The sequence below is a fragment of the Dioscorea cayenensis genome, chromosome 15 (genome assembly GCF_009730915.1).
Source record: "Dioscorea cayenensis subsp. rotundata cultivar TDr96_F1 chromosome 15, TDr96_F1_v2_PseudoChromosome.rev07_lg8_w22 25.fasta, whole genome shotgun sequence".
Classification (NCBI taxonomy): domain Eukaryota; kingdom Viridiplantae; phylum Streptophyta; class Magnoliopsida; order Dioscoreales; family Dioscoreaceae; genus Dioscorea; species Dioscorea cayenensis.
In genome coordinates, this window is record NC_052485.1 from 2,609,035 (window position 1) to 2,624,731 (window position 15,697).

Consider the following 15,697-nt stretch of genomic DNA (forward strand, 5'->3'; position numbering starts at 1 on the left):
TAAAACTACCTTTCCACACATCAAAATAACAATATGTGGTAATGTGACTTATAAATTTTGTGAAAGACCAACATCACCTAAATAAAATTTTTTTAAGCTTGTTATAATTGTTTCTCCTCAAACAATAAAATAAATATTTTATTATTCATTTATTTTTTATTTTTTAAAGGTGGATAAAAGTAGAGAAATAATTATACATAAAAACAGAGTAAAAAACCAAAATAAAAACACTAGATGTGGAAAAATAACATAGAACAACAACAAAATATAAAGACAAAGATAACATGGTGCCTCTCCACATTTAAAAAAGATTGGAGAAAAATCATATAGTAACAACTCTAACAACTATATCTAGTCAATAGTCATGGGGATGTGTCCATGGACTCTAGTGAATCATATGGATTGTTAGATAGGGTGATAAATAATTTTATTAAAATTAAATTGTGTTTTATATTGATGCTTCCAATCTGAACTTGTAACAAATACTTCTCATATTAGATTAGAGAAATAATCAAATACTTCTCTTAGATATTAGATTAGAGAAATAAATTTGACTAGTTTAATTATGTATTACTTCTTTATTATTCATTCTTGCTTCTTCTCTTCCCTCACCTATTTTATAATTATGTTCATCCATCACCTAAACTAATCCATGTTAACAACTGAAGTTTAAGACTTAATTAATGTAGGATTAAGGGATAATAATATTACTTAAAGCTAGTCCTTAGTCAAGAAGATGCTGCAATGAAACAAACACTATACGCCACTAATGACACAATTAAACACAATTAAAAACAGAAAATATATATATATATATATATCTTTTCAACTCCTCTTAATCTGTTGAAGCTCCTGTTTTGTATGTCATTCTCTCTTCATTAAAATCCAAACATTGAATCTAGAATTAAAGAAAAAGATTGAAAGAATGATAACTTGTCATTCTTTCTTGATTCTCTTAAAAAAAATTAGCATCCTTAATAATAGTTAAAAGCAACGAAGTCATTAGCAATTCCATTAGTATATATATATATATATATATATATATATATGTAAATAATTAACTAACATGATAACCATCATTAATACTTTGACGTAATTAGTTCAGTAAACTACAAGTAAATAGAGGAAAAAAACACTAGGGGACAACTGTCCATATGCATGAACCTCCAATATTAATAAGAGACAGCTAAGTGGGATCCATGATTCTCACACTTTAAGAAAAAAGATTCTCATTTCTAAGAATCTCCATCCTACTTCTAGATCCCCTTTACTAAAATACAAAGAAGTATATTCTATACAAACCAACCTCTTCTAGCTCTATTTAAGCTTTCCTTCTCTTACCTTCTCATTGACTTACACCTTCTCCTCACCTCTTTTTCCCTCATTAATTCATATCTCTTAAAATTCCTTCTAATCATTTAAAAATCTATATCTCTCTCTATATATAAACTTCTACTTTCATTCAACTATATACTACATCTAGAAGGAGAGAAAATTAAACAAGAGATAACTCCTTAATTATATTAATTATATGGCCTAACTAAAACTTCTCTTATTTCTTTCTTCAACCCATGGTGATCACCATTAGCTTAATTTGTGATCCAAGCCCACACTTATATATAAATAAGGAGAGATATCTATTTATGAGCTACAACGGCCTTCTTCTCCCTTCATTTCTTCAACCAATATATATATAGAGAGAGGAATCCATTAACTTTTGTGACCAGAGCTAGAGAGTAAGATAGTTCTTTACATAACTTACAAACCTTCATCTTCTTCCTTCCTTCAACCAATATAGAGACGAATTACGTACATGCATCCATTTGCTTTTGTGACCTTATAATTCCACTAAAGAGAAAGAGAGATATACCTACAAACAAACCTTCATCTTCTTAGCTACTTCCCTTTATGACTTCCAAGTAAACATACTCCAAAGTCAACAAAAAACCAAATCACAAACTCTCTTTATATATATCATCATCATCAACAACCCCTCACAACAATAAGACACAAACCCTGATACACACAAAGACACAAATACAACAAGTAGCAAAAAGATGACAACAGTGCCATTAGCCTACCAAAACAACACCTCAGCAGCAGTTACAGACTGGCTAAACAAAGGTGACAACGCATGGCAAATGATCTCTGCCACCCTCGTCGGCCTCCAGTCAGTCCCCGGCCTCGTCATCCTCTACGGCTCCATCGTCAAAAAGAAATGGGCAGTGAACTCAGCCTTCATGGCCCTCTATGCCTTCGCTGCTGTCCTCCTCTGCTGGGTCATCTGGGCCTACAACATGTCCTTTGGTGACAAACTCCTCCCTCTTTGGGGCAAAGCCAAACCAGCTCTTGGCCAGAAGTTCCTCATAAAACAGGCTGCTCTCCCTGCCACCACTCACTACTACCATAATGGTTCTATAGAGACTGCCATGATTGAACCTTATTATCCTATGGCTTCTATGGTTTACTTTCAGTGTGTGTTTGCTTGCATAACTGTTATACTTCTTGCTGGTTCATTGCTTGGGAGGATGAACATCAAAGCTTGGATGTTGTTTGTTCCTCTTTGGCTCACCTTCTCTTATACTGTTGGGGCTTTTAGCTTGTGGGGAGGAGGCTTCTTGTTTCATTGGGGTGTTATTGATTATTCTGGAGGTTATGTTATTCATCTCTCCTCTGGTGTTGGTGGTTTCACTGCTGCTTATTGGGTAATTCTGTTTTTTACCACTTCTTCTTCTTCTTCTTCTTCTTCTTCATCTTCTTCTTCTTTGCTTGCTTATTTTCTTAATTTAGTTTTAGAGGTTTTTAAAGTTTATATTAAAAAATATATATGTAAGTCTTTTCTTGTTTATAAAGTAAGTATATTTGATCTCAAGACTAAAGTAGTTTTATAAAACAATCACTTTCCTTTCTAGAAGAGCATTTTTTTTCCAAACAAATAGTTTTGTTGTATTTTCTCTTGATTGAAAGGTTGAATTTTTTTTTTATTTAAATTGGAACATGCAATAAGCTACACGTTAAGACATACAACAGTTTGGAGTTTATTCTCGGTTTAAATATCAAGATGATCTCTCTATTTTGTGTTTTCTGTCCTTTTAGTCCCTCTAATATAAAATTCGTCATTTTGGTCCCGTATTTGTATATTTTTGTCTCATATTTATATATTTTTGTCTTTTAACCTGTAAAATCCGTCATTTTGATCCTCGTATTTATAAGTTTTTATCTTTTTTGGTCCCTCCAGTTCATTAGCTGGAATGACCAAAATGGCAAATTCGTCAATTAGAGAGATCAAAAGGATATAAATGTGCAAATACAAAGATCAAAAAGACGGATTTTATATTAGAGAGACTAAAAAGGCAAAAAACACAAAATAGAGAGACCATTTTAATATTTTGACCTTTATTCTTCAATACACTTATGTACCTTCTCATTCTGAATGAACTGAGTTTCAAGTCCAATTTTTTTGACATGATATAAATATTTTATTTAAAAAAAATCTAATGTCAATAAATTAAGAAGTCAATATTAGCCAAAGATTGAAATTTTATGGTTTCAAGTGAAAAAATTGAAGAAAAAAAAAATTGAAATAATTATTTTTCATAGTATTTTTAAACCGACTTTCAAGAATAATTCCTCCTCTAATAAGGTATTTAGAGATTTGTTCAAGTGTATGGAGTCTATGGACCAAATTTAACCAAGTCTTTTAACTTTACAGACTGATGTCATGTCTCCATATAATTTTTTTTTTATATAATAACTAGCTAAATTCAATGATTTAATATAATTAACAAAATTTAGACAAGATATAGTTGCTCATGATTTTCTTAATAACATGGTATCATTAATGATATGAACGGGTCTTGCATTTTCCTTTTCTTTCTCACATGATCTTCATTATGGCGTTATTCATGAGTGTGAATAGAACTTGTTTTCCTACTCCTTTATTTATTTCTTTGCATTAGTTCAAGTTCACATGCTTGACGTTGACTTTAATGACTAAGTCACCGTTCATTTTTGTCTTTTATTCCCCTTTTCTTTTTCTTTTTCATTTTCATGATAAGGTTTTATTGAAAGTAAAGAATTTTATTTCCTAAGATAAGAGAATGAATGATATGATATTTTTGTTCATTAATTAGTTTTATTTTTTTAATTTTACTTTATTATCTTAGAATACTTACTTTTCTATGATTACCTTAAGAAAACCTTGATATTTCATGCACCTATAAACATATAAATTAAATCTACTATCATCATATCCTTAAATAAATTTTCAAACATTATTTATTTATAAAACTCATCTTGAATAAGTTTTCCATGGGTCCGCATCATGCTTTAACTAGTCTTTTTAACTATGTGCATCACACCAACGATAACTCTAGAAGACTTTTACTCTAATATAATTTAATTTCAATTAAAGACACATTAATTTGCTTTCACGTCGGAAAATAATTGAAATGGTCTGATTTTCTTCTACTCTACATATTTATTTATACTTTATGAGAAAAGTGACATTTTCTTCTTTTTTTTAATTTCCTCGTTATAATATTTTTTAAATTTTAATAAATTTACTTTAAAAAAAAAAACACTTCTACAACTTTATTTTATTTTATCTTATTTGAGACTATTTAAAATTTTTTAAATTTAGAAAAATTTAAGTATCTTTTTGGGGTCCGTTTCATGGCGGGTCTTGGACTCTTGCAGCTGCGTCCCTGTTCTTTTGTTTGGCTGTTATTCCGTCTTTTTTTTTTCTTCATAATTTTGCTACTTCTTTCTTAATACATTTATCCTTTTTTTTTTTGGAATTTTTTAATTTTTAATTTTTAATTATTATTTATTTATTTTGATAAAAAAAAAAGGTTGGTCCGAGATCAACAAAGGACAGGGAGAGGTTTCCACCAAACAATGTATTACTAATGCTTGCTGGAGCAGGATTACTATGGATGGGATGGGCAGGGTTCAATGGTGGTGACCCTTATGCAGCCAACATAGACTCTTCCATGGCAGTCCTCAACACTAACATTTGTGCTGCAACTAGTCTACTTGTTTGGACTTCTCTTGATGTTTTCTTCTTCAAAAAACCCTCTGTCATTGGTGCAGTTCAAGGGATGATTACTGGTCTTGTTTGTATCACTCCCGGTGCAGGTATTTATATCATTTTTTATTTCTATATTTAATTTACTGTATTATTTAATTACTATTTTTCTTTGTAGTTAAGGGTGTTTACAGTTTAGTTTTAGTAAATTTTAAGAGAATTTTATTCTACATTGAACTGAATACAAAAATAATTTAATCCGATAGTAGAATTTTTTTTTATATAACTAAACGATAAAAATAGAGAAATTTTTTAGTTGATTTATGTTTAACAAAAATCAAGATTTCAAATTTATTCTTTAATAAATCAAACTAAACCCCAATCAGTTTCGATTGGTATTGCTTGCAAAGGTTTTTTTAATAAAACGCATTATAAAGAGTATAAAACAATGGGAATAGTTAAAATTATAGTTTGAAATATTAATACATATAATTATAGTGTAATTAATATTAAGTAATTAATATAATTAGTATATTAATTAGTAGATGGGATTCACTGAATGAGATTTTGAAATTCGGTCATTTTGACCAAATTCCATAATCCCATGACTTTTGGATTTGAAAATACAAAGAAGATTGAAATCCATTAAAACAAACAAAGGATTTCTCAAATCCAAAGATTTTTAAATCCAAGTATTTTCAAATTCGGCCAAACAAACAGCCCCTTAATGGATATTATTAGGATCTAGATTTTTTTTTTTAAAAAAAAAATTTGTATTTGTTCATCTTCAATAAAATTATGGAATCTTGTAAAGTGTGTGCAAGGACGAAAAGGTTGACTAGGTAGGCCACGAGTCTTTTTATTTAATAATTCAATGGTTCTTGGAATGTAAACCTATTGGGAACCATTGAATTATTAAATAATTTTTTTACTTTTGACTTTTATCTACCACTATATATTTATAAAACTATTCAATTTATATCACGAATAATTTTAAAAAAAAAGTGATGCAATTTAGTCACAAGAAACAAGCAAAAGTGATTAATTACTCTTGATTTGAATATATACAATGCCACACATATATGATATGTAGAACTAATTAATGTGTTCTTATTCATTCAAAGTCTGCCACCAACTTCATCTTCATCATTGTTTCTCTTGTTCAAAGATAATATTAATGGTTGAATTTTCAACCCTTGCATAACTTTCTTATGTAAGTGGTCGCACCACTAGCATTATTATCTTTTTATCTCTCTAGTGGTGAGTATATATTAGATCTAGCTTTATCGTTTAATATATATATATATATGTATATGTATTTAGGGACATAAAACCACGTGCACTTCTAAGTCTAACCATTTTAGTTTTGGGGCTTTTGCATGTGTACCCTTAAAAAATTTTGAAATTGCATATTTGTCCCTGAATAAAAGTTAATTGCATACATACCCTTAATAATATACATAATTGCGTATATACCCTTTGGGTTCAAATTAATTGAAAAACCATCCATTAACAAATAACAAATATATAAAATTACCATTATATCATTGCATATATACCCTTGAAAAGTTTTTTTAAGTTGTACAAGGGTTATTTTTGACCTTTTGTATATCTTAATCCAAGTTATGACCATAGTTAATCAAATTTGATTACCAGAATCTAATGGTAGGGGCATATCAGCAACTACCTATATTTTTCAAGGGTATATATACAATTATGTTTTTTCTGAGGGTAAATATGCAATTATAGAATTTTTGAGGGATTTATAACCAATTCTCCTTTTAGTTTTAGTCATTTATCAATATTTTGTAATTGTTTTACTAGCATTCTTGCAAATATATTAATATGTTATTTGCTTATGTATAGATTTAATTTTAATTATGACCAAAGTCAATTAATTTTTTTTATCCAAATTAAAGGGAATGAAGAGAAGGTAAGAGCACATTTAAGATAAATCATTATTATTAAGGGTTTCAAGTTAGACTATAAAGAGCATTTTATAGGGATTTGTTAGTGAGTACGCTTTTCATATTATTATCATAGGTTTCAAAATTTTTCAATCAAGCATTTTACTTCTCAATATATATATATATATATATATATATATATATATATATATATATATATATATATATATATAATAAATTCTTAGTCTATTAGCATCAATCTCTGCATGGGATTTTTGTGTTTTTACCAAAGAAACACTTATGCAAAATAAGAATAAAAACATGTTGAAATATTAATTTCAAACATGTACATGCTCTTACATAAGTTGTTTACTTTATATATATATATATATATATATATATATATATATATATATATATATATATATATATATAAATATATTAATTTTAATTATTTTAAACCAGTGAAACTTATCGTTTATAACATGAATACCAAAGAATAAACATTTCCTGTGAAAACAAACTAATATCTCTTATTCTAAAATAATAATAATAATAATATTAATAAAAATAATTTATATTATTATTATTATTATTATTTAACAAAGACAACACACTTCCTTCCCATGGGAGTCCAGAACTGAACTATTGAGCTGTTATTGTAGTGCTCGTCTCATTTATTTTTAAAATTAAAGATTGCTTTATTATTCATTTTGAATCCAAACTACATAAAATTAAAGCTAGTCACATTAATTAACAAAAATGATATGAAATACCACTTCATAATCCAAAGCTTCAACAAATTAATTAACAACTGCTTAATAATTAACATGGGAATTAATTAATTAAAACAGGATTAGTACAAGGATGGGCAGCAATAGTGATGGGCATTCTCTCCGGCAGCATTCCATGGTTCACCATGATGATCGTCCACAAACGCTCCTCCTTGCTTCAAAAGGTCGACGACACTCTCGGCGTCTTCCACACGCACGCCGTAGCCGGTTTCCTCGGCGGCGCACTCACCGGTCTCTTTGCCGAGCCAACTCTATGCTCTCTCTTCCTCCCAGTCACCAACTCACGTGGTGGAGTCTACGGTGGCTCCGGTGGTGCTCAGTTTGGGAAACAGATCGCCGGAGCTTTGTTTATTATTGGGTGGAACCTTGTAGTGACTTCGGTGATTTGTGTTGTGATTAAGGTGGTGGTGCCGTTGAGAATGCCGGAGGAGATGTTGACAATTGGGGATGATGCTGTGCATGGGGAGGAGGCTTATGCATTGTGGGGTGATGGGGAGAAGTATGATTCCACAAAGCATGGTTGGTACTCTGATGATACACAGCATAATAAAGTGCCTAGTGGTGTTACTTTGAATGTTTAGAAATATATATATATATATATATATATATATTGAGACTTGCATGCATGCATGTGCATGGTATTGTGTTTGTTTGATTGGATTGGATTGGATAAGGTTGATAATGGAGTTATGTGTTTGGTTTTTTGTCATTCATTCATTCGTTTCATTGGGTGTGTTTTGAGTTAAAATTTTTCGTCAAAAGAGTTGAGTAGTGTTTTAGGTACCTGAATGCTCACCCGAATTGGTGACCCGAATACTAACCCCAGTTTTGGGTTAGCATCCTTATTTTCAGGGTTAACATCCTCAGCTCTAAGATTAGAATTCAGGTCACCAATTCGGGTGAGCATTTACGCACATTCAGCATTACTCTATTCTAATAAGCATTGGTGCTATATATACACACACGATGAAACTTAATACAGTGAAATTAATTTTTTTATTTAAAAATAATTAAAAATAAAATAAAATTCTTATTTATATGAATAAGATTATTTTATGGTTTTTTCTAAGAGTCATGAAATTTAAAACAGTTGAGGGTAAATTATTAGGAGTACTGATTTTCTAAGAATAATTTAAAACAGTTAAAGGTAAAATACCAGGAGTTATATAAAAAATAAATCTTTCCCAATTTGTGTATATATATATATATACAGTTTTTTTTTGTAAATAAGGTTATGTTAATCAAATTCAAACCACCTTTAGCCAGTGATTTCCTCTCACAATAATAGTTGAGGTTGTAATTTCTCCATATTTATTAACAAAAATAAATTAAAATTTTCAAATAAAATTGTAATTCTTTAATCTCCAATATTTATCTATTTAGTTAGTGTGGCATTCCACTTTCCATATTATTTTAAATATAATTTTTATATTTATTTTATAAAAGAGTAATTTTTTTGCTAATGAGTTTTTTTTTTCTATTAGAACCGCATGTCTCTAACTTCTCTTCAGGCACGCCCTATGTCAAATAATAATAATAATAATAATAATAATAATAATAATAATAATAATAAAATTAAACCAAAATTACCAGGGCACTCACTGTGCGTCATTGTTCGGTCTCTCTCCCTTCAAAACCCTAATTGTTCTCCAAGCTCTTCGTCTTATGGAATCAGAAAACTCCAAGGTGCAATCGATCTTGCTCTATAATCTTGTTCATATTCATTAATTTCTAATTTCATCATCAAAGCCCTAAATTTTCTTTCGCTTATGATTGCTATCATCCAATAATCAGATGCAAAACCCTCCTGAATTCGTTCCAGAAGAAAGTTGAATATAGTCCAATAATTTTTCATGTTTTACAAGCAAAATCCCATCTTTTTTGTTCTTGCTGCAATTGTAGACCAGTTTTAATCTTTATAGCAGTTCAAAATTTCATCTTTTTTCCCAATTTTTGATTTTTTTTGAAGCCATGAAATTGGTATGGAGCTTCCTCAATTGCTCCAATGCAAGCCCTTTGAATGCGAGAATCCACTTGGAATATCTCTCAGAGAAGCCTTTGTTCTTCTTCAAAGCCAATTGAAGCCCCCTTTCTCATTGAAAATTCCCAATCCTTCAGAGTACTCACAACTCAATCTTGCTATAGTTTATGGAATTCTAACTCAACCCCAATTAGCTAAAACTCATCTTACTCACCTCCATGCCATTGTCACTGATGGATATTGTTTCTTCACCTCCACCTTGATCAAGTTAGTGAATGATTCTTTCCCTAGGCTTCTTGGCACTCCAAGAACTCAGCTTTTATGGTTGACTTCCAAGTTAGTCGATGTTTCTGCTGTAAAGATTGAGGCTTTGTTGGTGTTGTTATTGAGATGGATAATTGGCGGTGATTTCTCTGAACCAAATTTATGGTTGTGTGCAGAGCTTCTTAAGATGTTCTTGGATAAATGGGAATGGTTGTCTAATGATCCATTGGTGCTCACAAGTGCATTGTTTGCATATCTTCGGTTGTTGGCCGATCACTATAGGCTTGCAGGAGGTGTGAAGCTAGAAGCATTGAAGCGGATGGAGATTGATTTCTGTGTCAGAGTGTTGAGAGAGTGTTTTGGTTTGTGTTTAAAAATTGGTCGTGACCTTGTTCGGCTTTTGCAAGATGTGGTTTACATTCCTGAGTTAAAAGAATTGTGGAAGGATTTGCTGTTCAATCCTGATGTGTTTCGAGTTTCGGGTTTTTCTGATATCTCACAATTATATTGTGTGAGGACCCCGAAGCATTATTTCTTGCTGAGGATCAACCCTGAGATGGAAACCGAGTTGAGATTTTTGCTTTCCTTTGTCAAATGGGGGAGTCAGAAGAGATACCAAGTTTGGTTTGCTAAGAAACACTTTTCTCTGCCGGGTAGTGAGACTGTCATGGTCGACATTGTTCGGTTTATATGTTGTGCTCACCATCCTTCAAATGAGATCATTCAATCTAGTGTCATACCAAGGTGGGCAATAATTGGTTGGCTTTTGAAATGCTGCAGGAGAAACTACTTCCAGGCAAATCTAAAGCTCGCATTGTTCTTTGATTGGCTGTTTTATGATGAGAAGCATGATAATATCATGAACATAGAGCCTGCAATTCTTTTGATTCTGAACTCTGTGCCAAAGTATGTCGACATTACTCACACCCTGCTTGACTTTCTGTTCTTGTTAGTGGACAACTATGATTTTAATAGGAGAGAAATGATTGCTCGGTGTGTTTCGACATCTTTCAGTTTACTGCTTCAGAAAGGTGTTGTTCACTCATTCGAACCTCTGACTTCTTGCTGTTTGCTCGCTCCGCCAATCCATCAGAGACTTGCTATCTTTATAGCTCCTAAATCAACATTGAACTCGTTTGCCCCTCAAGTTATTACTGAAGGAGAGGTAGGAAAGTGATAATTTCCCCTAGTTTATATGAAGATTGTTGTATCAAATCAATTTGAAGCATTCTTGATGTTTACTGCCAAATATTTTAGAACTTCAATTTTCTGAGTCTTCATCTTCCACACAAAACAGGTATTGTGAAGAAAATTTACAGAGGACATGACATTCAATTGATCAATCTAAGCAATACTATGCGTTCATTGCTAAGCCATTGTTCTTTGGCCACATAATTGAACATTACCAGCAGGTATTGTTAAGTCTATTCAAAACAGATTGCATCAAAAACTCAAATATCATTTTCAGCTCACAAAGAAAAAACCAAATCTCAAGCTCCAGCTACGGCAATGTGTTGTTTGTAATCCTCAGAGCATCACCTAAGTTGGTATTCAAAGTGTTTCTCATTGTTCTTCTTCCAATTCCACCTCCTCCTGCATTGCCCTTTCGCATCATTGCTGCAAACTCATTGTAATCTATTTGACCATCCTGTAAATGAAATGCAGAAACGAAAATTAAGCAAATGGATCAAATGCAAACAATCAGTATTGTTGATTTTGAATGACCATGGGACTCACATTATCTTGATCAATTTCTTTGATCATTTCTTCAAGATGAACGTCATCCAGGCCAAATTCTCGGCATGCTTGGGAAAGTTCATCGATTGTTATATAACCACTCCCGTCTTTATCAAAAAAGGAGAATGCCGACATCAAATTTTCTTCTCTCTCCAACTTGTTAAGATGCACGGTCGCAGCGAGAAATTCACCATAGTCAATGGTCCCACTATTGTCTATATCAGCCTGTCACCATTTCAAACAATAAAATTAAGACCTTCATAAGAACCAAAAACAAAGAAACAAAACCGTGTTAGGTTTGGACATAATGTTTACCGCATTCATTAGTGCCTGGATTTCAGATTCCATCAATTCTGACCCGACTCTCCTCAGCCCATCTTTGAGTTCGTCAAACGTTATTGTCCCGCTGTTGTCAGTATCAATCATTTTGAACAACTCCTTCAAACCACCGATTTCTTCTTCTGAGAGACTTTCTGCAATGACCTGTATGCAGATTCGGAGATGTTAATGCATTCTCAAGGTATTTGGAGTGAAGCATATAACATGAAATTAATCACAAATATATTTAGATTCGATGACAAGAGAGCTACTATTACAAGGAGAAAGAAAGATCATTAATAAAGTTGGATCTTGTCAGTTGAAACGAATACTTCTTCGTTAAAGTATCAGCCATATTGCTCACAAAACAATTTTTCAGTGATGGCACACTAACAAACTTTCATAAATCCCTGAGTTTATAGGCTATATAAAATGCAACATATAACTTGCTTTTCATGTTTACAATATTAACTAAGTGGTTGTAGCATAACCATGTATATCAGAAAAATGAACAAGCATATATCAAATATAAATAAGAATCAGCCTTTTACTAAAATGTAGTTACAAGGTGTCAATACCAATTAACTGTAACAATTTATGAGCCATGTATATATGCGAAGAAAACTAACACAAGGAGGTCACTCTTACTCGCAGTGCCATCTTTTTAAGTTTGTTCATAGCTGAGAAATGCTTCAGTCGAGATAAAACAGCAGAGTCAAGAGGCTTATCAGGAGCTACTCTGTCATCGACAATCCATGGGTGGCCTGGCATAAAGATTAAAAAAAAAAAGAAATTGTTTGCGGGAAGGACCTCTGTCATCTTATCGGTTCAATTACTATGTTAAAACTTTTATGAGTCATAATATATCAATGTAGACACTTACTTAAAACTTCATGAGCTGTGAATCTTTTCTTTGGATCTCGATTAAGCATTCTGCGTATCAGGTCTTTCGCACTTTCAGAAATGCATGGCCAAGGTTCTGACTCGAAGTCCAAACGCCCCTGCAAGATCTGTCTGAAAATTCCGGCTTCCGTTTCTAGATAGACATTTTCATATAAAAAATCTCAATTCAACTTGAGAAGACATTTTCATGCATTAATTAATTTGCTATCCGACGAAGTACCTGCCCAAAATGGTGGAACACCACTTAACAAAATATACAAGATGACTCCAGCACTCCATACATCTGCTTCTGGACCATACAGCTTCCGCAGCACCTCTGGTGCGACATAGTACGGACTTCCAACCACATCAGAGAAGGTATCCCCTAAAATTATCCAACACATTTCGCTCAATACCAACAAATCATGCTTTAATAAAATATGACATGAAGTCATGTTGAACTCCATGAATGTTATACCCAATATTATGAAAATTCATTAAAACAAGATGAGGAGATTAAATGATCCTCATTAACTAAACAAAGAATAAATCAAACAAGATCACATGGCAGAAGATAACATAGTGGGCTGAGTTTACAGACAACATAATAAAGGCTACAATTAATAAGCAATGAACATGTAAATAGTTTTAATCAACTTTGAAAAAAAAAGTACAAATCAACATGAATGCACTATGATCCATCACAATAAATAGAAGAATGAACTACAAAATCAAGATAGTGCATCTACTGAAGTCTAATCAAACTAACTCATTATTCATTGAAGATAGCAAGCAAGTAAATACGAGTAATGAATGGAATGCATACCGATAATCTTAACTAGTAAGAAATAAACATGTAAATAGTCTCAATAAACTACATGAGAAAATAGAAGTAAACATGAATGCTGAATGATGCCAAATATATACTAGCTTTCCATCTCAAGAACACAAGAATGAACCGCAAGAAAATCAAGGTAATGTGCCTACCGAAGTCTTAACAAAACTAAAATTCACAAAGCTGTTAAGATAAAAACATGTAAATACTCTTTAATAAACTAAATCCCAACCAACACTTCCCATTAACAAGTATCAAACATATGAATACTGCTAATAACTCCATGAGAAAGTAGAAACAAACATGAAGGTACAATGTTGCGAAAAATATATTGCCTTTTCATCTCAAGAATACAAGAACGAACTGCAAGAAAATCAAGTAGCGTATCCACCGAAGTATAATCAAAACTCACAATGCATTGAAGCTAACAAACACATAAATACTCTTTAATTCACAAGCGATAAACATGAAACTACTCTCAATAAACTCTCAAAGAAAGTGAAGCAAACATGAATTCACAATTATGCCTACATCTCAAGAAACAGAAGAATAAACAACAAGTAAATGAAGAAAATGTATCCACTGAAGTACAATCAACTAAAGTTAAAACTAAAACTAGCAATGCATTAAAGATAATGAAGCCAAAGAAGGATTTAGAACCAAACCAGGCTTGTAGAAAACAGAGAGCCCAAAATCAGTGGCCTTGAGAGCAGCTTCCTCATCACCACTAGAAAACAAGAAATTCTCTGGCTTGAGATCCCGGTGCATGACGCCGAGTGAATGGCAAGCCTCCACAACCCCAACAATAGTCTTAATAAGCTGAGCAGCCTTTCTCTCACTGAAGTGCCCCTTCTGAATGATCCTATCAAACAACTCCCCTCCAGCGCACAATTCCATCACCAAATGCACAAAGAGTGTGTCCTCATAAGCTCCTCTAATCCTGACCACGTGAGCGTGCTCCGATAGGTGGTGCATTATCTGGATCTCACGCCACACATCCTCATAGTCCTCTCTGCACAAGAGCTTGCGCTTAGGGATAGACTTGCAAGCATACTCCTTGCCATCAGCTTTGTCCACACAGAGATAGGTGGTACCAAACTGGCCTTGCCCTAGCTTCCTGCCCACACGGTAATGGTCCCGGAGGTTGGGGGTCTTGTAGGGAAGCACCGATGCGGGCTTAGATGAAGAAGGAGGCTGTAAAGAAGACGACTGCTCCATTGCTTTTCTCAACGATTCCTCCTCAAGATTGGATCTTTCGAGACCAAAGATTAGATCTTTGGGGCTTCAAATGCTCCAAAGATTCAATCTTTTCCACTGTGCGGAAAAAAGATTGGATTTTTCTTGGGGTTTTGGGTGATGAGGAAGGATTTATGGATTAATTCTCTCACAGTCAACCAAAAAAGCTCAATAAAGAATGAAGCTTTCGCATTGAAATGGTGGGGTTTTGGGGATTGAAAGAGAAAGAGGAAGAGATGGGAAACCTGAACAAGAGGGATAGATGATTTGATTGAATAAAGAGAACTGGGTCAAAGAGAGACCAAGGGATGAATAGCCACAGCCATTGGAGGAAAAAGGAAGAAGCTTTGAAGGTTCATTGTAATTAATATTTTTCTTTTATTATTCACAGATAGATATGAATGGGAATAATAAATGACAGGATGTGGTGCAATGTTCCTGAGGATCACTCTATTTTGTACTATTTCAGCAAAATCTTTTAATTTATATATATACATTTAGATCACTGTTTATCATATATGTTTATTTACTGTGATTGGATGATAATTTAACCGCTATTGTTTTTATTGATACCGTACATATTTATTGTATATTATTATTGTATAACATTATAAAATATTACTTAATATCATTTACAACTGTTTATAAATAGATCATAACCACCACTAGATAGTAATCTAACTGTGAACATCCCTGAATTTTAAACCTAATGAC

At 32.5% G+C, this 15,697-nt stretch overlaps 3 protein-coding genes across 5 annotated transcripts; 2 read left to right on the top strand and 1 right to left on the bottom strand.

Moving 5' to 3' along the window:
- Positions 1-1,678: 1,678 nt before the first annotated feature.
- LOC120277931 (ammonium transporter 3 member 1-like) lies at positions 1,679-8,423 on the top strand. The gene is made up of 3 exons (XM_039284802.1): positions 1,679-2,705; positions 4,854-5,139; positions 7,791-8,423. The coding sequence occupies exons 1-3, from the start codon at positions 2,058-2,060 to the stop codon at positions 8,309-8,311; spliced, it is 1,455 nt and encodes a 484-aa protein (XP_039140736.1). The 5' UTR covers positions 1,679-2,057; the 3' UTR covers positions 8,312-8,423.
- An 899-nt stretch (positions 8,424-9,322) lies between these two features.
- On the top strand, positions 9,323-11,364 carry LOC120277932 (integrator complex subunit 3). 3 transcript variants are annotated; one of them, XM_039284805.1, is made up of 2 exons: positions 9,323-11,140; positions 11,273-11,364. In XM_039284805.1, exons 1-2 carry the CDS (start codon positions 9,713-9,715, stop codon positions 11,279-11,281), a joined length of 1,437 nt encoding a protein of 478 aa, XP_039140739.1. In that variant the 5' UTR covers positions 9,323-9,712; the 3' UTR covers positions 11,282-11,364. The 3 variants fall into 3 exon arrangements, with proteins under 3 accessions (XP_039140739.1, XP_039140738.1, XP_039140740.1); XM_039284804.1 differs by lacking the exon at positions 11,273-11,364 and having other exon boundaries at positions 9,323-9,416; positions 9,700-11,248; XM_039284806.1 differs by lacking the exon at positions 11,273-11,364 and having other exon boundaries at positions 9,323-9,416; positions 10,152-11,248.
- LOC120277930 (calcium-dependent protein kinase 28-like) lies at positions 11,279-15,363 on the bottom strand. The gene is made up of 7 exons (XM_039284801.1): positions 14,413-15,363; positions 13,154-13,297; positions 12,914-13,066; positions 12,679-12,794; positions 12,028-12,195; positions 11,713-11,937; positions 11,279-11,623 (listed from the first exon to the last, which is right to left on the bottom strand). The coding sequence occupies exons 1-7, from the start codon at positions 14,963-14,965 to the stop codon at positions 11,477-11,479; spliced, it is 1,506 nt and encodes a 501-aa protein (XP_039140735.1). The 5' UTR covers positions 14,966-15,363; the 3' UTR covers positions 11,279-11,476.
- Positions 15,364-15,697: the final 334 nt, after the last annotated feature.